Source organism: Diadema setosum, chromosome 3 (genome assembly GCF_964275005.1).
Source record: "Diadema setosum chromosome 3, eeDiaSeto1, whole genome shotgun sequence".
Lineage (NCBI taxonomy): Eukaryota > Metazoa > Echinodermata > Echinoidea > Diadematoida > Diadematidae > Diadema > Diadema setosum.
Genome location: NC_092687.1, coordinates 5,613,379 through 5,640,944, shown reverse-complemented (window position 1 = coordinate 5,640,944; position 27,566 = coordinate 5,613,379). Strand labels below are relative to the sequence as shown.

Sequence of the window (27,566 nt, the reverse complement as noted above, 5' to 3'; positions counted from 1 at the left end):
CCACAACCAGGTGGCCTGCCTGTCGCAGCTTTGTGAACACCGGCTTCATAAGCTTTGTGAAGAGCCTAGGCGCTGTACTAAGGCCATTGGGGAGTACCTTAAATTGCCAACATTTCTCGTGCCAGACAAATCTCAAATACTTGCGATATGAGGGGTGAACAGGGACAGAGTAGTAGGCATCTCGAAGGTCGATTGAGGCAAGGTAACAACCAGGGGAAATTAGGGTTGTAGCCGTATGGATGTTATCCATTTTGAAATGCTGTACATTCAGACTGTCATTGAGGTCCGATAAATCTAAAATTAGGCGTATGTCCCCATTTTTCTTTGGGCGTGTAAAGATATTGGACACAAATTCTCCAGCCACATGCTGGCATTCTTCGATTACGCCTTTCTCGACCAGTTTTCGAATTTCAATGTCAATCTTGCTCTCCTCAGCATTACCCACTCTGTAGTGGTAAGGCGGTTTACCTCTATGAGGTGGGCTATACGCCTCTTGAAATTCAAGCTTGTAACCGCTAATTGCATCAAGTATGAAAGGATCAGTGGTAATGTGATTCCACTGTTTGCTAAAATGCCTCAATCGACCCCCAACGGGCAGGTCTAATGGAACATCTACATGTTCACTGTCAAAAACTGACTGTACAGTGTGAGTAGATTGTGTATTTCCACAACAAGAGCTAGGCCTGCAACTTACCTCCTTGGGTAGTGCAGTTACTTTCTCCGTGACACAGTGTTTGGCTTGGCTAGGGTTGCTGTCGAGTAGCTCTGCCCCCGGTTGTGCGCATGAGCTGGAGGTGGGCGAGTCTGCGTGTGCGGGGCTGAATGTCTGTATCCCCGCTGCTGCTGGCCTAAAAAAGGCCTGGATGTATCGCCAGCTGCGAGCCAGCCTGCGTTCCGATATTGCTTCCGGATGAATCCACCGCTGGCCGTGCGCTTGTATGGGTGGTACGGCTGATGAGTAGATCTCTTAGCCTGGCCTTTAACCAAACTAAAGGCAGCCCTATTCTCCTCCTTGAGATCTTTTACACGTTGTCCCAAGTCATCACCGAATAGAAACGCGGTCACGGGCGTAGTAGGCTTGCACAGATGTACTCTCTGTACTCTCTGCAGCTTAACGTCTCTGCTGCGCGTAGTCTGTGTCACATTATCCCAAATCACTGGATTGACTTTAGGGACTAGTAAGTTGGGGCAATTGCTCGGTGCTGGGTAGTTTGCCGCTGACTCTTCCATAGATTTTTCCTCCAGACAATGGGAGATGAGATAATTTGTAGAATTTGCCAATTCGTCATTGATAGGGTCGCCCACACAGGCGGAGACCGCAAATTTTGCAGCAAAAGATGGCACTTGTACTGGCCGCCCCGTGAGCTCTGCGGGTGCGTAACTCGCTGCCGCCGCAGGGAAATCGCATTCATCCCCACTGTAGCTGCTGCCGCCGTGGTCGTCGTGCAGCGTACCGCGTGCTTGCGTACTATCGTCTGTAGCACACACATCCATGCCCCCAAACGGCACACCACCGTGGTTTTCTGCGGTACAAGCCGTGCCAACATGGCCGGCACGTAGTTGCTGTTGTTGGATACGAGTAGGCTGAGACGGCAGTATTTCCATGACCTTTTCAAACATGGATTCGAGTTTAGAAAGGCGGGAAAGCACCTCCGCGTCCGTCTTCTCTTTAGGGGGAGCTGCCTTCTTACTTACGCCTGGTTTGGTGGGTTTTTTAAGGGTTTTCCCGTTCCCTTCTTTCTTTGTTGGAGCCTTAATAGCCGGCGAACACTTGGGTTCATGATGCACGGCTGTAGTCACCATCGCCACGACAGACTTAGCTGTATGCAGGGCGCTCGTACTAGTGGTGCCACCCACGACAGGCTTAGCTGTATGCTGTGGGGGAGCGGAAAGCGGAATTTCCATCCCGCGATATCTCGTGAATAAAAATCCACTTCTGAAGCAAAGTCAGCTCTAACTGAGCTATAAATAATAACAATCCACAATATGATAAGATAATGCGACGATGCACAGTTAAAAGGACGAATAAAACTTGATTTAGACTGCGATGAGGGAACTTAGCCCCTCGTGCAAAACATGCGAAGAAGCGATATGACTGCGCGCGCGTTGAGCGGGCTCTCTCACTGTGAGTTCTTGCGTAAACTCACGAAATAAAATAAAGAATGAAACAATGAAATTTATGTTGTATTCACACACGCATATACTCACGTGACGCACACACACACACACACACAAACAAACACATTTAAACGAATGATACACTACTACAGTATTGGTGGAGATGAGAATTGGGCTTTTAACTTTTTGCGAGATACCAAGAAAACACTTATGAAATAGTACAGAGTATACCATTTCAAGAGGAATTCAAAGTTTATTTGATGAAAATCGGGTTTGGAATGACTGAAACATCCAAACGTTAGGTAAAACAAAGCAATCGTAACAAAGTCTGGGTCCCACACTCCATTAGAATCGCTCTTTTTTGGATCTCAGACATTTCAAAACCAATTTTCATCAAATAAACGTTGAATTCCTCATAGAATTATATGCTCTTTCATATTTCATAAGAGGTTTCTCATTATCTCACCAAAAATGTTAGAAACCTGAAATTAGGTCTCGACCAGAACTGTACGATCCCTTTTAATCTAGAGGTCTAAACACATGCATGTTTACAACCACTTCATAAACATGATCAGATTAAAACATTAACGTTAGATCTAACTAACTAGGCCTAATGTTAACGTTAAGAACCTGTTTCTAACGTTAACTTAGACCTCCTAACGTTAGATCTAACTCAATGTTAGGAGGTTTAATGTTACGGTCTAACTGTAGTAGTGTCAGTGTTAATACTGTTCGTATTAGTGTTATGGTGCTGTTCTTAACGCCAAGATCTTGACATCAAAGGCCTACGTTAATAGGCCTAATAACCAACGTTAACTTTAACGTTTACATGTAGATGTCTAACGACTTAAACGGTACACATGGACGTAGAGCCAACGTTACTTCCTTGGCTAGCTATAGGGCCTAGACCTATAACGTTAGAATCTATCCTAAATCGTGTCTTTCATAATCATCTAGCTAGGGTTGCAAAACACTAGGCCCTAACACGTTTAGATCTAACCTTGTTAAACAGGTTCTAACGTTACCTGGTACGTGTTAGAGTCTACACCTGTAGAAAAGATACTAGCTGTAGGCTACTACAACTACAAGTACAATAGACCACCTAGGCCCTAACCAGATCTAACGACTCTCACGTTAGATCTGGCTACATCAGTACAGTTAGTAGTGAGTGACGTTATCTAAGTCTAGACAAGGAGGTCAGACATGTTAGTCTTGGAACATCTAACGTTAGATCTAACGTTAGGACTAAAGTTACGTGTTAACGTTAGGCATAACAACGTTAGATTATTAACGTTGTTAGAATAGTATAGGTAGGCTAGATCTAATTCTAACCAGTTATTAACCTGTGGGTCTAAAGTGTATCTATTGATACTAGAACTTCTCGAAGTAGAAATCTACCCGTGACCTAGCCTGACCAGACCGCTGTGCAAACCTCCCCTTCGCGACAGCGGCTGCGTGTAGTTACCCGTGACCGTGTTAGAAAGAAACGTCAGTAGACCCTAGTTCTAGTTCATTTCTAGATCTAACGTTAGGCCTAACCGTTAGGCCTACTTGTTAGAGAGATTCTTGTGAAGTCTTGTCATATCAACCTCCTAATTTTTTTTTAACGTTAGACTTAACGTTATTTAGAGTCTAGATTCTAAGTCTAGCTTTGTTAACAACATGTTAAAAATAGCTGACGTTGGTCGTTAGATCTGTCAATTTAACGTTAGATAGATGTTGATTTATCTATTACTAGACAGTATCACTAATACTAACAGTTATAATCTAGATTCTAGTTTAAACTTACCGAAATGGCGTCGTTGTTTTCAGAATCCATATCGGTCCCTCCAAGAATGTTATGCAACGCTGCAGTCCCACGGGGGGGGGGGGGGGGGGACAGCGCAGCTGCAGCCTCCACCCTGGCCCCGATGCAGTGGATGATCACAGCCCACTACTCCGCGGGGCGCGTACACTGGTACTGTACAAGGGCGCTAGCTAGCGGCATTACAAGCGATACAGAAATGGTTCAATCGTTTGCTGTTGTTTAGCTAGCTGTGAAGTGTGCAAAATAGGCGGGCGGGCATGGTTCCATTCATAAACGGGGACTTGCCAAATAAGGTCCGTCTGTCTCTGATTGGCTAACTCCCCTAGTTACCAAGTGGCTTACGTCCGTGATTCTAGAACGACGTTATTTTGGCCTACTACCGAAGTAGATTCGAGATGGACGCAGGACTTCAAGCTTGTAACTATGCCAACGGCTGAAATTTGCACACGACACGCACAATTTACGTCGCAGATCTCATTGCGTCCTCAATCGAAAGCTCAATATTATGTACATGTACACCATACAGCTGTACGTGCAATTATCATATTCGCCATGTTGAAAGACGTCCTGTAAACAAACCCGAGCGAAACGCATTGTGTTTCGGCTCCATACGCTGAGCTCCGAGGAAGGTGCCCGGGAAATTTGACTCTCACAGTGATCCAATCAGAAGGCGATGTGGTTGCTAGAGGCGGAGCTTAACATCGATTGTCACCATCGTACGGACGGGTGATTCTCCCCTCGCATCGCCGCTCGGACATTGTCTTTGAGAAAGAGGTGAATCTTCAAAGCCTGTTTTCTCGCAATTTTGTCAGGCTAACAACTTAAAAAGTGCATTTTATTTCTCTTTCTATGCCCACTTATGGTGCCGAAGAATACAAGTGTTTTATATCAATGCAAAGCTTAGGAAATGGGCAATGTGATTCAGTGAAAAAATGAATTTTCAAAATTCCCGACTTTTGCCTGAAACCGTTGTCGCCGATCGCAATTTATGAGTAAAATAAGGGCAAATGGGCAAAGAATAATAATGATAATAAGCGGAAGTGAAGTGAAAAAGTCGATCCCGATCAACACGATTAGGAAGCAAGATTAGAAGAGATTTACTGCGTTTGGATACGAACCTAGACGATCTAATGCGATGATCACCATCAAAAACTAATTGTGTTAATCGCAGAAAATTTTTGAAGCGTCCAAAATTTCCCTAAGATTAACGCGATTGCCACGATTGACCTTAAGATCTGATACAATCAGATAAGACCATCACGCTTGCTGCACGATTAAGACCACGATTTCAATCGTGGCGCCAATCGTGATAGTGGGAACCCCGCTTTAAGCGGCCAACAGCGTAATAAAAGCGGGAATAAAGCGTACAAGAGCGTCGTAGGAGCAGGCCTTGATTTTATACGAGAGTAGAGAACTAAGTGAGAGCGTCGAGCGGGAAGGTTGTGCTTTGATCAAGAAAGCGGTGCAGCAACGGGACCACGTCGGTGTCTATAATGATAGTTTACTTCCTGTACTTATGCCGTTCTGTTACTACACGGTATTTACACTGTCACTACGCTCTCAAAATAAGTTAATCTTGATGGGGAGATGGGGAAGAAATTTCGAACAGGTTCAAAATTTCTTCCCGATCTGTAAAATTGCCCGATCCAACCCCGTTCTCACTGCCGATCAGATCAACTCGATCAAGTGAGATCAATCCCGTCACCTATTTTTATCAGAGCAATCCCGACAAAATGCTCGATCGTCCTTCAACACGATCCCTTCCCGACCGCTATTGGATCTTTTACGATCCGCACCCGACCATTCTCGACATCTCCAGAATCTCTCCTCGACAACCACACAGATCCCTACTCGAACATCCCGATCTACACACAATCAATACACGATCACTACACGGCCAATACTCGATTGCTACTGCAATTTTTAGACCAGCTCGACATGACATGATCCGTGTAAGATCTTGCATCGAACGGGTCGGCAGCTTCGTACAGTTATCGAGTGATATAAGAATTGGTTTCAGTTATTTGTTTGGTTATAATATGTGATCGTGCACCACAAAACAAACAAAAAGTCGCACCCCTTAGTTTTAAGTGAGGACTTAAAAAAGTGTAATTAAATGACGATTAAGTAGATTGCCTACAAGTATGTTGTGTATATAGCTTACGTGTACGTGTATTGGAAGGGCATGCGCGCTCGGCAACTAATTATAGTACATGTGTAAAGGGCGGACGCGCTTAGCGCTCCTAGTATGCTATGGGTATATCTGCGAGCGCGTCCGCGTAGTTGAGGAGAGTTGCTGAGCGTTCACTACAGCGGGCGGACGTGCTGTCTGAATTCTCTCCGGCAGACTAATCGTCACCTACGAGTTACCATAGGGCTACGTGTGTAGGTGTTAGGTGCTAAGCGTCGGCTTCAGGCACCCACTTTGTGTCGACTGGATCGTCATATACGGTAATAAAGTTCTTTATCTTCATGAACACGTTATGATTCACGTGATTTAGTTTGATCAATTCTGCGAATATGATGTGGCGTGGTGTGTTGGCGTGATTTTTTAACGTAAAGGCCGTGACCGTAGAGCCTACATAGAATACATTATATTAAGATACTGTCTACTGAATATTCAGAGAGAGAGAGAGAGAAACTAGAAGATGCTTACGGTTACGTTACATTTTGGCGGCAGCGGTGGGATTGAACAACGGGATACAGATACTCATTATCTATATTAGTCTACGATTACGGCCGAAGATGTCAGAAAGACGTCGGCAACATCGCCTACATCGACGCCTGTGTCGCCCGCAGTACGTTTACACTAACGCCTACCATATCTCAATGTACACAGAGTGCACCTAGTAGCGCCTAACAACGGGAGAGTGCGAGTACAACACGGCGCCTGCCAGACGCGCCTAGATGACACGGCGCCTAGTTACGTGCGCCTGCCAGTATTGTGACGTGTTGGCATAGGTTATATTGCGCCTTACCAGTAGAGCGCATGTGTCACCTTCTGCAGGAGCGCCTGTGGAAGTAGGTTACACCTACTACTGTAGTATATGTACGATATATTCGCCACACATATATTTGTATATTCCAGTGAGGTATATAGAGCGCCTATGTAGAGCGCTGCATACGCCTTCTCAGTTTAGTGCGCCTTTTGTGTAGAGCGCTATAGGCCCCCACGGCTTCTTGTAAGTCCTCGTTCTGGTTCTCTAGTGTGTTGCCTAGTTATGTGGAGCCTATAGAATGCAGGTTGAAGAGAAATAGGGCGCCTTCTATATGAAGAGCAGCCATATTGGACATTTCGAGAGATAAGCGCCTACTGTATTGTTAAATAATGTGAACGGCTCTTAAGGCAAGCTATAAAAAAAGAGTGCCACTGACTTTAGAGCGCCTGTAATATACAGACACTAAATTTGTTTAATGCGCCTTCAAGGTATAGTAGTATAGCGTTACATAAAGTTCCACATAAAGATTTTCGGATGTGGGTGCCTCAGTTTCAGTAGCGCCTGTAACCAGAGCGCCTTAAAGTGCAATTCAACAGTATTCAAATGCCCAATACATCAATGTGTACTCAAATGAAGGACTTATGCGCCTACGTCATTTAGATACAGTAAAACGTACATACGACTATAGCTTTTTACTTTCATAGATACTGATAGATAGAGCGTGTTAAATGGCTCTTCAGTATATGGCATTTACATGACGCCTACATATAGGTATACCTTTTGACACTGCGCCTACCAAGCGGCTATTGTATCACTCTACAGCGCCTACAGAATAATAGTTGAGTTAAGTCTTTTCAGACAATCTAAGTGGAAGAAAATGGCGACAGGAAAAGTCTCAGCTGAGGATGAGCTTGACGTTCTCACAACGGATTTGAAGCAAAGTGAAGACAACCTACAACAGTCGAAGGAGAAAAACGATTTGTTGCTAGAATAGAACCGTTTGCTCAGACTGCAGATTGAACAATTGACACTAGGAGTGGCAGCAGATGGCAAAGTGACACCCCCAACCTCTTTGCCGCAATCGGCATTCTCCGTTCCTGATTCTCAGAACACGGTGAAAAGGGTAACAGACGATCTCGCTGATATTCAGCTTTCAGGATGGATGCCTAAAGCAACTTCAACGACAGATAATCGTTCACGGAGAAGGGTAAATGTAGATGGAGGAGTGCGAGTCGGTCAGGGAGGATTCCCAGAGCTTGGTAAAGCAACGGAAGAAGTGAATCTCGATGCTGTTACAACCACTCGAAATGATAATACCAGACATGGTTCCGAATCACCTCAATTTAGACAGAATTGCATGCCACTGAGGAATCTCTCCAAGCCCAGTATTCTACCAGAGAAATTCGACTGGAAGACATCTTGGAGGGACTATTTCAAACATTTTGAGGCGTGCAAAGAAGCCAATAATTGGCAAGATGCGGAAGCTAAGGTGTTCTTGGCGGCGAGTCTTCGGGGTCAGGCAGTGAAGGTACTTGGGGATGATTCTTCCTTGCAGTACAAGGAGTTGGTGCGGCTTCTGGACAAACGATTTGGACCAGGGCAGTTAGCAGAAAATTATCTGCTCGAATTATGGTTCAAGCGTCAAGGACCTAAGGAATCACTGCAAGAACTCGGACAAGTGATACGGGAAATGTCAACTTTAGCTTACCCAGAGCTCTCTGAAGAAGCACAGGACCATCTGGCTAGAACACATTTCACAGAGGCTATTGAGCACCAGGCGATCAGAGAAGGTGTGTTCCGGGCCAGGCCCGTGTCCATGGACGAAGCCATTCAAGCTGCCTTAGCGACAGAAAACTTCTTGAGGTTAGAGGAGCAACGCAATGGCAGGGGTCGAAGTTATTTGAAGCATGCACGAGTTGCAGATGACAAGGAGAGGATTCGATGTCCCTGATTTGGGAAGAAATGAAGAAGCTAAAAGACGCAATAGGAAAGCAAGCAAGAGAACACGCAGCGAAAAAATCGGAAGGTAGCAACCGTAGTGGACAGAAGAACTCAGGTCGAAGTCAAGAGTGTTACAACTGCCACGAGTTTGGACACTTTGCTAGAAGCTGTCCTAAACGGGCTGCTGAGAAAACCTCCTCGGGAAACGACAACCAGCCAACTCTGGAACCCGAGAGGAGGCTGTAGGAGGTACAGGGTTCCAGCCAATCAGAACGGGACAAAGGAATACCACGACATCTAAAGGAGGTGATCAAAAAATATTTCTTCCAAGAGGGTGTGCGAAAGGTGGACTCTATGTCGACGTACATGTGCGAGGAGTTAAAGCATTACTCTTGGTCGATACTGGGGCAACTGACACCATTCTGTCCTCATCTATGTACTATAGGATACCACATGGACAGAGGCCGAATTTGAGCTCATTTGAAGCTGATGTACGGAATGCCGATGGGAGAGAAATGGAAACCATGAGCAGTGCCATCATGGAAGTGAAAGTTGGCACAGTGTTTGTACATCACGTGTTGTGTTTGGTGATACAGGGAATCTAGAAGGAATCCTTGGGATGGATTTCCTGTTGGAAATACAAGCCCGCGTAGACATCCGAGATATGCATCTGGAACTTAATGGTGAGAAGATCCAGTGCAAGAGCAAGTATGGCGACAGAATTTGCAGGAGAGTGGTTGTTAGTTCTACGACAAGCATACCTCCTGGCCATGAAGCTTTGATTTCGGGGTTAGTGAGAGGGCGACCTGAGGCGCTAGGTCTCGGACTGGTGGAACCAAATGAGAAGAGTGAGATAGTAAGCAAGGGAGTAATTGTGGCACGAGTAGTAGCATCGGCACAAGGTAATATCGTACCTGTTAGAGTCTTCAACCCAGGAGAGAGAGTGTGTGTGGTCAGAAAGGGAACAGCTGCTGGGTACTTCACTCCTTTAGAAGCAAGTGATGTAGAGGAAGTCACCACAGACTGTTTTGAGAGACAACAGGAAGTCGAAGTCCCTGAACACTTGAGCGATTTGTTGAAACAAAGTTTGGAAGGGGTTGATCCACTATTTCACTCTAAGATCGCGAAGCTGTTGAGTGATTACCAAGACATTTTCTCCAAGTCTGACGAAGACATCGGGTATACAAACCTAATTCAGCACCACATTGAAACGGGCACCACATCACCTATTCGACAACGCCCAAGACGGTTTCCCCCCAAGGAGCAAGATGAGGTGGATCGACAAGTGCAGAATCTGCTAAAGACAGGTCGAATTGAACCATCAGATAGTCCTTGGGCATCGAACATTGTCCCAGTGCGGAAGAAAGATGGGACTAAGAGGTTTTGCGTGGATTATCGCAAACTTAACAATGTGACAATCAAAGATGCGTATCCTATCCCACGCATTGATGACTCCCTAGATTCTTTGGCAGGTTCAACATGGTTCTCAACCTTGGATCTTGCTTCAGGATACTGGCAAGTTGGTATGGACGATGACGCAAGGAAGAAATCTTCATTTGTTGTCAGAGGAGGGCTGTACTCTTGGCGAGTCATGCCGTTTGGTTTGTGCAATGCACCTTCAACCTTTGAACGACTCATGGAACGTGTTCTCTCTGGACTCCATTGGAACATCTTACTAGTGTATCTAGATGACATCATAGTCTTTGCGAGAACTATTGATGAAGAGCTAGCACGTCTGGCTACAGTGTTTCAAAGGATGCGGGATGTTGGTCTGAAACTGAAACCAAAGAAGTGTTTCCTCTTCCGTCGAAGTGTTCTATATCTTGGGCATACCGTGTCATCAGAAGGGGTATCGACAGACCCAGACAAGATAAGAGTCATCAAGGATTGGCCAACCCCTACCTGTGTGAGAGAGGTGCAGAGTTTCCTTGGCCTTGCCTCGTACTATAGGAGATTCATCAAGGGATTCTCATCTATCGCTCGCCCTCTACATCAGTTGACAGAGAAGGGACGAGATTTCATTTGGACAGATGACTGTGAGCAAGCCTTCAGGATCCTTCAAGACCACCTTGTGTCGGCTCCAATCTTGGCGTATCCAGACCCTGGAAAGGAGTACATCCTTGATACGGTCGCAAGCAATGTCGGCATTTGTGCGGTCTTATCCCAAGAGGTGGATGGGAAGGAAAGGGTGATCGCATACGCGAGCAAGACTTTGACAAAAGCAGAAAGAAACTACTGTGTGACAAGGAGGGAGTTGCTTGCCATAGTTGTCTTTCTTAAGCAATTCCGCCAATATCTGTACGGCAGTAAGGTCACAGTCAGGACCGATCACGGGGCGCTGAAATGGATTCTCAACTTCCGTGATCCACAAGGACAGACGACCCGTTGGCTTCAGGTCATAGCTGAATACAATTTACCCATTGTCCATAGGGCAGGTCGATCCCACGCGAATGCTGATAGTCTCTCCAGACGTCCATGTGGGACTTGCCGGCGATGTGATCGTAATCTCGAGGGCTCGACTGGACTAGTTTCACACTTGAGAGCACCCCCCTTACCGGAAAGTGACAAAGGACAAGTGGGTCATAGTTCTTCAGAACCTGAATCGAGCTTGAGAGCCGATGGTGTATCTGACAGCAACTACGTTCCTGCAATAGAAGTAAAGGCTGTGACTGCTCAGCCGAATGTTACCACCGCAGACATAAAAGCTGCACAGTTGGAAGACTCAGCCATGAAGTGAATCATAGAACGTAAGGAGAAATCTGACCCAAGACCAGACTGGTCAGAGATGATAGGCAAACCTGGAACTGAGAAGACATATTGGCGAATATGGGATCAGTTGGAGTTGAAGAGTGGTGTATTGTGCAGAAGATGGGAATCAGACGATGGAGGCGAGGTGAGATGGCACAGAGTCCTACCAGAAAGTCACCGCAAAGCAGTTGTCAGAGAACTGCATGATGGTGCCACAGGAGGCCATCTCGGCATGAATAAAACCATCGCAAAGGTGCGCATGAGATTCTACTTGCCCAGTATGGATGCGGACATCAGGTCAGTGGTTAGAACATGCAACGTGTGTGCCAGCAAGAAAGCTCCCAATGCTCACAAGAAAGCACCGCTACAACAAAGGCCAGTAGGAATGCCAAAGGAAAGAATTGCCCTGGACATAGTCGGACCTCTCCCAGAGACAGAACGGGGGAATAGATACATCCTTGTCGTTGGGGATTACTTTAGTAAGTGGATGGAGGCTTACCCAGTAGCAGACCAATCAGCAGAGACGGTAGCAAACAAGTTCGTGCAAGAGTTTGTGTGCCGATTTGGAGTTCCCTTGACGTTACACTCTGATCAGGGCCGAAATTTTGAGTCCCGGGTGTTCAAAGAGATGTGTCGGATTCTAGGCATCGAAAAGACCCGTACGACACCTTACAATCCGAAGTTTGACGGTTTGATTGAGAGATTCAGTCGAACTCTAACAACCATGGTATCGTTAATGATCAATCCACTTCAGAGGCAGCGTGACTGGGATGAAAAATTGCCATTAGCTCTGCTTGCTTACAGGTCTGCCCCTCAGGACTCTACAGGCGAGACGCCTAACATGCTGATGCTTGGGCGTGAGACACGTCTACCGATAGACCTCACGACAGAGGTACTTCAAGACGAGCAGACCGAGGACGAACTGCAGACGGACTATGCAGAAAATCTTCGAAAACGCATGGGCTTAGCTCATGCAAGGGCAAGGAAGAATCTGCAAAAGAGCGCTAGACACCAAAAGATGACTTACAATAAGACTGCTGATAAGAGAGACCTAAAGGTGGGGACATTCGTCTGGTGTTTTAACGCAGCCAAAACTAAGGGCTTGTCACCAAAACTCCAGAGGAAATGGCAAAGACCTTACCTTATCCACAAGTTATCAGATGTCACTTACAGACTTCAAGCAAAACCCCAGGGAAAGATGATGGTTGTCCATGCAGATCGCCTTAAACCGTACCAGGGCGAGGAGTTAAAAACGTGGAACCAAGAACCAGGCACAATACCAAAGCAACAAGACGTCGATTCATCAGAGGGCGAACTAGTAATTCCAACAGCAGCACCACTTATCGAGTCAGAAGTTCCTGGTCTAAGCACCATGGATGTAAACACTGCTGTGGACCACCAACAGGAATACCATAATCAATCACCTATGGGGCGTCAGACTCCTGCATCAGCAGCTCGTAGGAATCAACAGAGACAGAGAAGAGAACCAAAGCGGTTGATTCAAGAAATATAATGCTCAGTCATTTTTATACTGAGCCACTAAGCCGATGTGATGCATGTGTGGTAATTTGCTGTTTATATTGGATTACACTTGACTTGACCACAGGTCTTCAGGACAGTAAAGATGTGTCCTGTTTGTTTGTTTTTGTTCTTAATTGTACAGGTATTTCACTATGGTTCGGTACGAGAGCGCCACCTTGAAGTGCTACACTTGTCGACGCTTCTTTCGTCATCGACGAAGTTTAATAGATGTGGAGCACCGCAGGCCAATGTCCTATCAATGCGACCAGTGTGAGTGTGCATTCAATCGAAGGGACAATCTTCAGGCCCACATTAGACACCGTCACCAGGGAAGGGATCGTCGTGGGGAAGGGAGCAGGAGTCAGGGCGGCATGTTTCCAGAGCGCCCGTCAGCTAGACAGGGACGGACTGAGCCTGTGGCGAGCAGGAAGGAAGAATCGGAAATTGAAATTCTTGTATCACCATCAACTAGGAAGGCTGTCGATGAAGAGCCGACGGAAGCGTTGCCATCGAAGGAGGCAGCGAACGGCCCAGCAGAGATTTCTGATGGCGAGGAACGTGCAGTTCATCTGGATGAAACCGAGCCTGTCGGTGAAGAGGCTGAGCTGCATCAGGCCCAGGTACAGCCAGCCCGTCCATCTTCCGTAATTGTTCGTCCCCCTTTGAGTGGAAAGCCGAGGGGAATGATGGCTCTCATTCAGGATGGAGCAGCATTCACAGACTCATCTGAGGAAGAGGAAACGGAAGAGGCTGAGGGTGATGGGATTGGGAACGGAAATGCGCCAATTTTGAGAGCGACTCAGGTTGGCCGTCCACTGCAGGAGCTAAGCGTCCACAAGCTGGCTCCCGGTCAATTGCTCAACGTTAGTGTGCAAACTTCCAGTACAAGCTACAGTGGTGACGATAAGGTGTTTGAGGAGCATAAGGAACGGTGCTACCAAGTGATAGTGCTGCGACGGGCTACGGTACATACGTCGTCTCCTCCCACGAAGGTCCGCAAGCTGACACGGGGAGAGGTCGGATCTCCAATGAGCACCTCCCAACTTGAAGAGGCATGCGTCGGTCGAGTCTACCGTATCAAAGAGACTGCGAAACGCCAGACCTACAACGATGGAAACCTCGTCTTCCAGGAGGACTTAACCACCGTGTACGACGTTAGTCTGGACGCAGGATTCCTTGGAGCTTGTTAACTGGCATTAAAGAAGGACATGTGATCCTTAAGGGTGGCTGTACTCAGTTTTTGTTGCAAAGGCTGTTGTTTTTCTTTCTTGTTGTGTAACAATTTATACACATCAATTTTTATAAGTTTCAGGTAAACATTCTTACCTCGAAAGTTCCTGCGAGAACTTGTATCTGAACATTTCGTAAGTACAGTTGTAGTTAAAAGTTGAGGTTGAGAAACGTTTCCGGCCTATAGAGGGCGGTGGTATTCATGTGGCATTAAGATGTAATTAACATGGAGAATGACATGTTTACAAAGTGTTCTATGGAGTCAAAAGTCATTTCATGATGTACGAAGTGCAAGTGAGGTTATGAAGTCTTTAATGTTTTAAAATTTTTGATTGTCTTCCATAGTTGTCAAGGTGACAATTGTAAAGGTGACAAAAAGATTTCATTGCTGAACTGTTGCACTATAGCGTTCCAACAATGATGCGTATTAGGAGGACTGGTACGGAACAGTGAAACATTTTAATACCTCATCAATTTTGCTTTTTGAGGGACTGAAACCCGATACATGCTGGTAGCAAGTGCCTCGTTAGCAGAGGAGTTCCTATAACGTTTGAAATGTTGAAATGTTGAAACACTAGCTTGTGTAAATACGTGTATTCAGTAATTTCTTGAAGGAGAGAATTTTTTGTTATATCCATGTGTACTTAGTTGTATGGCATGAAAGAATAAAAAAAAACGGTGTTCGGGGTTGGTCGTTTTATTATTCAAACAAGCCATATGATAGATAGTCAAGGGACTGACTATTCTAAGGGAGGGGCAATGTAATGAAATGACGATTAAGTAGATTGCCTACAAGTATGTTGTGTATATAGCTTACGTGTACGTGTATTGGAAGGGCGTGAGCGCTCGGCAACTAATTATAGTACATGTGTAAAGGGCGGACGCGCTTAGCGCTCCTAGTATGCTATAGGTATATCTGCGAGCGCGTCCGCGTAGTTGAGGAGAGTTGCTGAGCGTTCACTACAGCGGACGGACGTGCTGTCTGAATTCTCTACGGCAGACTAATCGTCACCTACGAGTTACCATAGGGCTACGTGTGTAGGTGTTTGGTGCTAGGCGTCGGCTTCAGGCACCCATTTTGTGTCGACTGGATCGTCATATACGGTAATAAATTTCTTTATCTTCATGAATTCGTTATGATTCGCGTGATTTAGCGTGATCAATTCTGCGAATATGATGTGGCGTGGTGTGTTGGCGTGATTTTTAACGTAAAGGCCGTGACCGTAGAGCCTACGTAGAATACATTATATATAAGATACTGTCTACTGAATGTTCAGAGAGAGAGTAACTAGAAGATGCTTACGGTTACGTTACAAAAGGTAAAATGGTTCCACCAAGTCAATCTTGAGATTTTCATATTTTCTGAAAGCGCTATCATTCTTCTTATTCTCGAATTTGGTATCTCAACATGAATGGGAAAGTGTGTTTTCAGCAGTTTTTCTGCAACCCTTTTTTTTGGGGGGTGGGAGTAGAATGATTAGGTATGACTTACAGGCCGCTCTTCATGTCTTGAAATCCTTTGCCCACTTTACACTATCAAGTCTAATGACTTTTGAAAGGATGATCCCACTGCTTTGAAAATAAATAATAATCATGGGCAGAAGGTGCTAATTCCGCTGAATTAGTAGACCAGCCAAACCTCAAAAAAGGCTCTAGATAAGGATTCGACGGCATTTTTTGTTAATGCTCCGTTCTCATACTGAAAGTCTTGCAAAATACTAAGGAATAGCGTACGGCCGGATGTCAAGCGCGTTTTTGCCGAAAAATGTCATTTTTAGCACAAAATTCAGAAGCATGTCAAAAATCACGATTTTGATGTTTTGCTAGCGTTCAATTGATATTTGAAAGATCATGAGTTTTGGTTGTCCCTTTTAATGAAATTGCAATTTGAATGTGTTTCCTTAGCATTTTAAAAAGTCATTTTGTACAGCCATATATGGGGCTCTCAAATGTTTGGGTGTTGTTTTCTCGAAATAATATTCACAGATTGATTAAGGTTCTGCAAAGTTTGTTTTTCCAAGCTAATTAGATGATCTTCCAAAAGTAGCTTAATGTTTTATAAAACTACAAATGCTTCTTTAATTGAATGTGTCAATATTATTTCTAGTTTTCTTGAAGAAATATTTTCTTTTAATCAAAACTCTGAACATGCAGGAACTCAGAAATTGCATTTTCGAGCATTTTCCAGTAGCCCCGCGCTGCTTGTGTGCGCGCAAATACTTGATACGTGTGCGTACGTCTAGTCTACAGACAGCTAGGTAGGTACGGTAAAATCTCTCGCGCGAGAGAGCTGCATGTTTCGGTCGTTGAGTTGGAACTGTGGTGACTGAAAAGGGACTATTTCCTTCGAATGTAAGTAACTTAGCAAATAAATACATAGTTCTTTATTGCACTGCGTAAGGGAACTTTAAAATCTGTTTTGATATAACAGTGTAATAGATATACAACTTTGATCTGAGACTTGGTTAATATCAAGGTTCAAGCGCTAGTAGAATCTAACGTTAGGCCGATGTCTTTGTATTTCGCACCGATCCCGCGGGCATGCCTACCAACCCCCGGGCCGCGATTTTTTTTTTCCGTAACCCTAACGCGTCGAAATTGCCAATTGTGTCACTTGAGCAAAGACTATCAGTGTACTTGGCTGGTTTTGTACGCATGCGCTTGGACTTACTACTGTACAGTATATACACATATACCAGTGGCATGGTCGTCTGCTAACACAGAATCAGATTCGAATGTGAATGGCACGCCCTTCAAACATAACAACGGGTTTGTGTGTAGGTGTGTGTGTGTGTGCGTGTGTGTGTATGTGTGTGCGCGTATGTGTGTGTGTGTGTGTGTATATAAAAAAGAAGGTGATTCAGCAGCACAAGTGTGTGCATAAGGCAGATATGGATTGGCTTGAAGTTACTAAGTAATCAGAAAGCCTTTTCTGAGATATTCATGCAGAATTCTATGTCAAGTAATACGCTACAGATGGTATGATGTGTATATATAGGCCTATATTGTACTGTGTGTAAGAAAAATATGATTTAGAAGCACAAGAGATAAGAATTCAGCTGCTTATTTTTGTTCAAATTAATTTCATTGTAAACATGGGCCTGAAATATCGATGAAATTCTAATGAAGAATATCATTTCTGTATTATTCTGTTCGCACTGCTTCGTTATAAACTAACTCGAATGTTATTATGATATGTACCTTAAATCAATAACAGCAATGGATATACTTTCAACAACATACAAATAAAAAGAAGACTAATTATCCATATTCAAAAATCAATACTTACTAATCAACATCTTCTTATACTGTCTTTTAAAAGTATTATTAAATTGCACATTAAGTTTGCTCAAATCTAGCGTGTTCCAAAGAACAGGACCAGTATGACGTAACGAGTATTTACATTTGTCATTTAAAAAACGCCATCGACGAAAATGAGTTGAGGATCTCGTATAATAATTATGTACATCAGAGTTCAAAGAAAACATATTTTGTATATAAGGCGAAATAGTACTGCAAGTATACACTCAACAGTAACACGTTCCCATTAATCGAAGTTCCAGAGGAAAATGAGAAGTGAGGACACAAGTCGTACATGGTAAATTGGAGCTTTATTCGAAGACGTTTCACATGAGCAAGCCATTTAGCAAGTATGTCATTTTACAAAACTCAGCACTCAGTATATCGGGTACAACATAAGCAGGGAGGTGACTCACCTTGCTGGTATATTAGCAGGGAGGTGAGACTAAAATTCTGTCACCTCCCTGGTACACAGGAGGGTGCCTTTTTCAATCAAAGTTACAAATCACTGGTCACTTTCACTGACAGCGATCACTTGTGTTCAGATTATTTATGGGCTGTACAATGCCTTACGCGGCAGCCTCAAAAGTGGAGTGAGCGTCAGGTGGTGTCCGTTGACAAGCCACGAATGATTTTTTTTTTTTTTTTGGGGGGGGGGGGTAGGATAATAGTGCTGCTTGATATAATGATGTGTACATAGGCCGTGAGGTAAAAGAAATTTCTTTTCAATTCAATTCAATTCGATTTTATTGTCCGTTTCTGGAAATTTGTTTTGTTAGCATGCACACAAGTTACATTGATACATACAATATATACAGAGCACACGTTTAACATGGATACATCATTAGACATGATAAACACACAAGAGATATACAGCAATACTATGTCAATGTCATCGTCAGAAATATATGACATTAAAGAAATATTAATCTGTATAAATCAACGTTGTGTTGGGTGTGGTGTGCATTAGCATGTACAAGTGTGTAAATATGTATCAGATTTATAATAACTAGATAAAACTTTTAAACAATATAAATTAATACATTTTACGTCTAAATAAGTGATTGTATATATCTCGAAGGCTATTTACGTGCGTGTGTGTGCGTGTATATGTGTATACGTGTGTGAACGTACAAAAATGTAAGTCTATGTTTTTTGACAAAACCGTATAAATTACATCCATTAGATGGTTCTTTTTTTCTTTTTTTTTACAACAGCTGAGATAATAGTAATTTGCTAGTCACCTGTTAGGATGGCGTTAACAGCTGTCTGTGAAGGGTTAGTGTATAGGATCGCATTTGTATAACATAAAAAATCGACGGTTTAAAGATATTAAAAGCAATGACAGTATTCAATGAAACATTGTGTCAACATCCGTGTGACGTTTATATGAATGATTAGTCCAGCGTGGCACGACATAACTACGTGCATGTATAAGGTTGAGCCAACATTGGTTCAAAACCAAGATGTTGACTCCACTAGGAATTAATCACCTACACAGTGTTCAAAAATTCATTCTGCCCCCCTCCCCCGCAGAAAAGTGGTGTTTTGATGCGCTCGTCACTTAATTTATGAAGAGTATTTTGATAATTTTCTCCTTCGTAGGCTTTTGTAAAGATATTGAGAAATTTATTTGAAATGTATTTTCCATGATGTTTTGATGAAGTAATAGAACTGATGTCACAGAGGTTTTTTGTAAAATATTTGGAGTGATTACTAAAGAGGACGAATTTAAAATGGAATACAAACATGCATTTTAAAGGTCCTGTTTACCGTTGAGAACAGTGATTTAAAAGGTAATGTTCAAGATATCACTTCTGATGCATGTGTAGGTCATTCCACATCCCACCATATAAAGCGTTTTCAATAAAGCATGAAATATAAGGAGATATCACTATTTTTCTCACTAAACCATAACTGTAGACGGTTTAATCTGGAAAATTTTTTATTATAACTATTGTACACATTTTGTATATCTAAAAATACATAACATCGATGATAATGGTTCAAATATTTACATTGGTTGTTTCTATCCCTAACTAGAACTACTTTGAAGCACCAATGCTGGGTTTTTGTTTCATATGCAAAAGGTAAATGATGCCTTTACGTTAGAATATGAAATTTTGCATACATGTACTTTCTTTTCTATTCTCTTGTATAGGAAGTCGCTGAAACGTCATAGATTGCCTGATTTTCTTGATCGATTATAATTTGTTGAAAATTACAATGATACCTTGCTGAAGAAAGTTTTTCTCAATCTTTAACCAATAATATTTCTTATTTGCCACTTGAGGTTTTTTTTTTCTTTTTAAGAAGTTATCTTTAGTTTGGACTTCCCCTTACTTTAGGTTTCAAATACAGACCTGTAAATTCATCTATTTCAACGTTTGACGTTGTATCTCAGATCAGCAAAAGTTGTCGATTTCTACAGCCTGGATGCATTAGGATGCGTGCAGAAAATGCACAGAAATTGGTGAGGAAAAACATATATCACTAATACTAAAGTAGTCATATGAACGGTTGAATTGGCAGAAAGGGATGGAACAAAATTTATGAACATCCCAGCTAGCAGACGAAGGTCAAAAAGACGTCTCAATTTGGTCGCAAGTACATGGTCAAAGTTGTCGCAAGTCTGAAAATGACCAGAAAATTACGTGATTTCAACGTCTCTTTGAAACGAATTTATCGCGTCATGTTATGGACCTCTTGATGTGTTACGTCAGTTTTGCGACGTATTTATTACCTAATATTGGTGACATATTGATGACGTAAAATTTACGTCAATTTTGCAACGTAAAGATTACGTCATAAACACGTATTAATGACGCAATCTACGTTGGTTTGCAACGTATTCATAGCGTTATTTAAATGACGTCTTAATACCGTAATATATACTTTGTTTTACAACGCATTTATCACGTCATATGAGCGACGTATTAACGTGAAATTTTCTTCAGTTTTGCGACGTATTTATGACGTCATATTAGCGACGAACTAAAGACGTAAAATTCAAGTCAATTTTGTGACGTATTATTCATGTCGTATTTACGACGAATAAGTGAAGTAAAATTTACGTTGCTTTGCAATGCATTTATTACGTCATATTAATGACGTATTAAAGCGTGAAATTTAGGCTACATTGTTTTGGGACGTATTTATGACGTTATATTAGCGACATGTGAACGTTATGTTCTCGCCAGTTTTGCAACGTCTCTGTGACGTCATATAATTAGGCCTACGAATTATAGTTTTATAGTAATATCAGTTTTTTTGCAACGTGTTTATCACGTCCTATTAATGACGTATCATAACGTTAAATTTACGTTGATTTTGGACGTATTCATGACGTTATATTAACGACATGTGAACGCTATGTTCACGTCAGTTTTGTGATGTCTTTATGACGTCATATAATTAGGCCTACGAATTACAGTTTTGAAGAGTTATATCAGCTTGTTTTGCAACGTATTTATCACGTCATATTAATGACGTATTATAACGTGAATTTTAGGCTACACTGTTTTGGGACGTATTTATGACGATATATTAGCGACATATGAACGTTATGTTCACGTCAGTTTTGCGACGTCTTTGTGACGTCATATAATTAGGCCTACGAACTATAGAGTGTTATAGTTATATCAGTTTGCTTTGCAACGTGTTTAACGTTAAATATACGTTCTTTTGCGACGTATCTATAACGTTGCATTAGCAACGTATTACCGTTATGTCCACGTCAATTTTGCGACGTCTTTATGACGTCATTTTATTAGGCCTATGAATAGTTTTATAGAGTTATATTGGTTTGCTTTGCAACGTATTCATCACGTCATATTAATGACGCATTATAACGTTAAATTTACGTTGTTTTGCGACGTATTATGACGTTATATTAACGACATATGAACGTTATGTTCACGTCAGTTTTGCGACGTCTTCATGACGTCATATAATTAGGCCTACGAATTATAGTTTTGTAGAGTTATATCAGTTTGTTTTGCAACGTATTTATCACGTCACATCAATGACGTATTATGACGTTAAATTTACGTTGTTTTGCGATGTATTTATGACGTTATATTAGCGACATATTAACGTTATGTTTACGTAAGTTTTTCGACGTCTTTATAACGTCATATTATAATAAGGCCTACTAATTATAGAGTTTTATAGAGTTATATAAGTTTGCTTTGTGACATACTGTCGTCAGAATGACGACATTATCACGTCAGTACTGTCGTCAGAAAGACGTCGAAACTGTCAACAATAAGACGAATTTTTGTTGAAATGGAAGATATAAAAATGACGTCATTATTTAGACTTCAGAAAGGCGCAATAATTGTCGTTTGTTTAACGTAAATAAGCAAAGAAAGCAGACATCATTTAGGCGTCTTAAATTGACGCCAGAAAGTCGTTTTTCTGCTCAAATGGATGACGTCTAAAAGACGACATATTTGTCACGTCTTTCTGACGTCTGGGTTGTTATACAAAGACGTCATAAAGACGTGTAAATTACTAATTTAAAGACGAGACTGGCGTCAAAAAAAAAAATCTTTTAGACGAAAATAAACAAAGATACTGGACGTCATATTAACGTTTCAAACTGACGTCAATATGTCGTATTTTTGCTCAGATGGAAGTTGTCCAAAAGACGTCATTGGTGGTCATACAAGAGTCTTCTAAATGACATGTAAATAATTCTAAAGACATGATGTACGTCAGAACGTCATGAGCACGTCGTTTGCACGTCAATTCATGACTTTTTAACGTATATTGGAAAAGAAAACAAGGAATACATCTGAAAGACGCCTTTTCTTCAAGAACAAGGGAAATGTACGTGATTTTGACGTCATTTTGAAGTCGTGGCCAGTTGGTTTATCAGTATTTCAGTTTAAGATCTAATAAAGCGCTTGTGAGCACCTCAAGGTACAAATCATGATAAAAATCTAACCTACCCTACTCCTGCTAATGTCCCAAGCCTTATATCTACGTCTACCACCTATTCATATATAGTTGCTAGCATTGTTCAAATGTTGTATCACGTTTAAGGGGAAAAATTTGTAATGCTTTATGACATGGTTGCTAAACTAGGTCACAGCAGGCTCAATCTTGAAATAATATATAAATATGTGTTCATAAAACACGCTGAAGTTTGAATAACAAACATTTTTTAACAATAGAGTGCACAATTTCTGACACTTTTATGATTATAACCAGAATGTTTACTTTTTCAGACGTGAACAACGACCAGCTGTGACTTCGCTTTCATTTTCTTTCAGAATAACTCTTGATTACGATTTTTACGTTAGTAACGATATACTGCACACCTACCACATCCACACAAACACACAACACACATTGCACGCACTCGCACATACACACAAAGACACACACACAAAGTGCATGGAAGGTTTTCAGGCGTCCGCCGTCGAGTTTTCGGTGCAAAGAAAACACACACAAACACACACACACACACACACATTGCAACATTGCTGATAGATTCCGTACTTTTGTCCAGGCTTGGTATGGAGCTATATAGGACACCATAATATGATGGCTAACATCGTTTAAACGTATATCAGTTTCCTATAAATGCATATTATAAAAACGCGTAAGTAGCATCTGTGACTCTCCACAGATGCTTGATGTTCCAACTTAATGAAAAGACCTTAAATTTGGCTAATATCGGGTAGATTAATTTTCTTTTGGTTATCCTTCACCATTAGAATAAATGAAATTAATTTGTGCCAAATAACAACACATTATAAAACGATCGTTTCAAATCGCTTCCACAAATGTGTATTACTCATAAACTCATGAACACACCTGGGAATCTGATACCAGTTTATGCCAGGTGATTGTTTCTATATCTAATATATCGATCATGAAGTTTCATAAAAAGTTACGAGTATAACAAGAACTCGAGTTTTGGAGCGCGCTCGGTAACCAGCTAACACGTGTGAATGCGGCTAGTGTTCCTATAAACAAACAAACAAACAAATCGGTGTTTTAATATTCAATCATTTATCTTCATCATTTCATTGAATCGACTTACAATAAGGGTGCTAGGCCATGTGGGCATTGAAGGGAGGGATCGAGTAGTAATATATTGATAGTCGCAATGCTTATTTAGACTGATGAAAATGATGAAGCTGAAAATATGCAAGAGATTTCGTGAAGTTGTTGATGGATTGGTGACATGAAAAAAAAAGTATTGATAAGTGCAATATGGTGGAGGAAGATTGCTTGTGGTAATTTGTATACGATGGTAATACGAGTAGCAATTATGGTGATGATGATGATGATGATAAGATGATATCCAGTTGTGAAATGATAGTAATGATGTTTATGGTCGATCCCACAGAACTCTTTTCTGTGATCGATCCCTCAGTTTTATAATCTAATTAAAGCAATGACGGTAGCGATGATTGCTTGATATTAAAGGAAACCCAAAAGATCAATATGGATTGAGTGAACGCAGCAACATTAGTGAAAGTTTGAGGAAAATCCGACAGTCGATGCAAAAATTATTCATTTTTAGTTTTGGTGTTGTAATCACTGGATAAGGAGACTACTAGAGTCCATGACGTCATGTGTGGACAACAATGTAAAGAAAACATGAAGAGAATTCCACAAAGAAATCATTTTTCATGAAAATTACACATTCCATCAACTTAATTGATACTGACATAAGTTATGTTAAAGGCAGTATTCATTCCCCCTACTTTCTGAAAGCGGTTTTTATAGTATCCCCTTATCCAGTTGTACCAACATCAAAACGTTAAAAATGCATAACTTTTGCATCTTTTACAATTGTGCGATTTTCCTTTAACTGTCACTGATGTGTTTTACTAATGTTGCTGCTTTCACTCAATCCATATTTGGGTTTGGGTTTACTTATATCATTATTCATTCCAAGCTTAGATTTCCAATTTACTTTTGCAAGATATTGATGAAAACTTCGAGTTTGCATCTGAACAACAATATGTACTCCATGACTGAATTTTTCTTTTCTAATGTTTTCATCGAGACACTCAGCGCTTAGAAACATTGTAATAAGCGCTTTATAAATGATATTTATTATTATCATTAACAACGCAAGTCTTGCGAGACAAAGGAAAAATGTCAGCAGACGGCGAACAAAACCACAGGAATACCAGTAGTGTAAGCAGACGGCAAAGCAGAACGCGATGCCGATGGCGAAGTGGAAACACGCACACACACACACAACACACACACACACACACACACAAAGCCGTTGTTATGACACACTCACAAGGCGGCGTGCCATTCTCACATTCTAATCTGATTCTGTGGTTAGCAGACGACCATGGTACTGTATACAAGAAAGCAACACAAGTATTGCAACCAACTACAATGCAGTACACTGAGTTATAGTCTTTGCTCAAGTGCCACAATTGGCAATTTCGACGCGTTAGGGTTACGGAAAAAAAAAATCGCCCCCGGGCCGCCACCCGACCGTGCCGGCGGTGCTTGTTAGTGGAACACCAGTCGATTATTCCGTATATAAAGCACGTCTTGACACGGTGCGAAAAGAGGCCTAACAAACATAAGGTCTACGTCTAGATTTAGGTGTCTTGTCCGTTTGATCTAGGTTTGTAGTCTATGGCCTCATCACATGCACTTAGACTGAATCCTCGTCTACTGTTAGGTCTAGTCTATCTAACGGTTACACTCGATCTCTCTAACTGTTAGTGTTTATACTAGTGTTGAGACATTCCAGCTAGGACTAACGTTTATAGGAGTTACTGTTACTCAAACGTTTATGTTTAGACTTTAGTGTTAGAATGTATGACTACGCCTGTTATTATGCTAAAACAATTCAATCGGGCTAGGCCCTATAGTATAATCACAATGAACTTAACACCTAACGTTAGCACATTAGTAGTTGTATATTAAACGTAGACAGTACAGGCCCACTACTACTAACGTTACTGCGCTGGTTAGATGTTTTTGTAGGGCTACTAGAGCCAGGTCCAGGGCATGGGGGCTGTATTCTATACAGAAGGTGTAGATGTAGATCTACCAACGTTTAGAGTCTAATATACTACACCTCTACAATATAAAATCTAGGGCCGGGGGTCTCAAGTATAAATAGCTGACGTCTGGAATTAGGATATAGGTCTAACCTTAGTCAAGATCTGGGCCACTGATTCTAATAGTTACCTAACGTTAGAGGTTTCTAGTAACCTACTATACCTACCTCATATCTAGGCAGTTCTGTTGTAAAGACCCTGCTAACAAGGCCTAGCTAGACCTAAGTTTAGACATCTAGAGGTTCTAAAATCTATGCATATACTACAAATGTAGGCTAACTTTGATCAAAAAGTTCATGTTAGATCTAATATTAGAATATCCTAACATTAGCTCTAACATGAATTAGCACTTACTAGTCTCTAGAGCAGAGGTCTAAGGTCGATTCCACTCTTTCTGGTATTGTAGACCTGTGGGTTCAGAGAAAGAGTCTAGGATTTAGGCCTAGGTGTTTTATATAAAAGCGAGTCTACAACCAAGTGATCGTGCCATTCGAATATGCCCGAAAGAGAGAGAGAGAGAGAGAAGGGGGGGGGGAGAGAAAGTGTTCAGTCCTGACTGCCAACCTCTCCTAATCTGTGAATCATTTAATATGTACTCTTCTTGTTTACTAATATATCTAGTCAAAGGGTAACTATTTAGAAACGTCTTTACTCGTAAGTACCAACTTCTTATGTTCATGTCTCAAAGAATAAAGGTTCATTTGAAGAAAAAATGCAAATGTTACACTTTTAATGGATTATTTATACCGTCTCACTGAAACCTAAATATCTTCCATCTTCTTTTTAAATTTTCAAAAAGCTAAAAAAAAATCTTAATAAAAGACATGATATTTATAGTTATAATTGATTTGCATGGGGAATAAAGAAAATTGAAGGGGTCGGTGCAATATAGTGCTAACCCACACAATAGTCGTTTTGAGATAATCGCTGTTGAATCTTTGGAAAGTCCATACATTGTACATTGATAAAACATGAATGCATGCATTTTTTATCATCTTATTGGTTGAATTCAAATGTAACGTTTTCACGGAGGTTAGAGTGAAGGATAAGGGTTATGAAAATGCATGTAACTCAATTTTGACAAAAGTGTGGGTTAGCACTATATTGCACCGACCCCTTCAATTATGTCAATGTCAAGATGCCTTTTCAAAACAATCAAATTTCAAATAGATTTTATTTTTTGTTCACTGTTAGCTTATAATGCTCTGCTTTAAAGATGACAAAAGAAAATTATTTGAGTCATGTTTATTTCTGTTTTCAGCTAGATGTACCAACAAGTGGACAGACTGAGTCTTGTCTTCAAACTTCGCCAGAGAGAGAGACATAGGCCTATCCTGACTTGCCAAAATCTAATTGTAAAGACTGAGCTCTTTCTACCTGCAACAAAGTGCGGAACAACCAGAAAGTAAGAAACGGTAAATGTCTTAAATATATTATAGCGGTCTAATTTGAAATATCTTTTAAATACTAACTTACTAAGTGTTTGATTATCAAATGTATCACATAAGTGCCCAGTTGAAAATAATGCCAAATCTATGTACATTGAGTATCAAATATTCCTCTTCCATTTGAATAAATTGTAACAAGCTTGTTTTCACTTTGACAGTTGCATTACAATGCAAAGTACAAGTACTTTGCAAACAAAGAGAGGAGAATAATCTTATACACGTGTATCTCCATTTATATAAGTGTCTTGGCATTTGTATGCCTTTAGTTGGAAGGAGGATTCTTAGTAATGAGGAGACATTGTTGAGTTGATGTGAACTGTGTGAGTGCCTTTATTCAACTGGTTCTTCCAGTGTGTCCTTTGCACATGGGGCATATCATGTTACATCCAGCTACAGCTGGCAAGTTAGTCTTTGCTCAGACTCATCATTGCAAAGACTTTATAAACATAATACATGT

At 41.5% G+C, this 27,566-nt stretch overlaps 2 protein-coding genes across 2 annotated transcripts in view; one reads left to right on the top strand and one right to left on the bottom strand.

Moving 5' to 3' along the window:
* LOC140226686 (uncharacterized) overlaps positions 1-27,566 on the top strand; it is a 294,115-nt gene that overhangs the window by 208,364 nt on the left and 58,185 nt on the right. The window lies entirely within an intron of this gene.
* LOC140246988 (uncharacterized) lies at positions 712-1,905 on the bottom strand. Its single transcript, XM_072326294.1, has one exon. It carries the CDS (start codon positions 1,903-1,905, stop codon positions 712-714), a length of 1,194 nt encoding a protein of 397 aa, XP_072182395.1.

Coding starts and splice junctions, on each gene's coding strand:
- LOC140246988 (XM_072326294.1), bottom strand. CDS start 1,905: ATGGAAATTCCGCTTTCCGCTCCCCCACAGCATACAGCTAAGCCTGTC.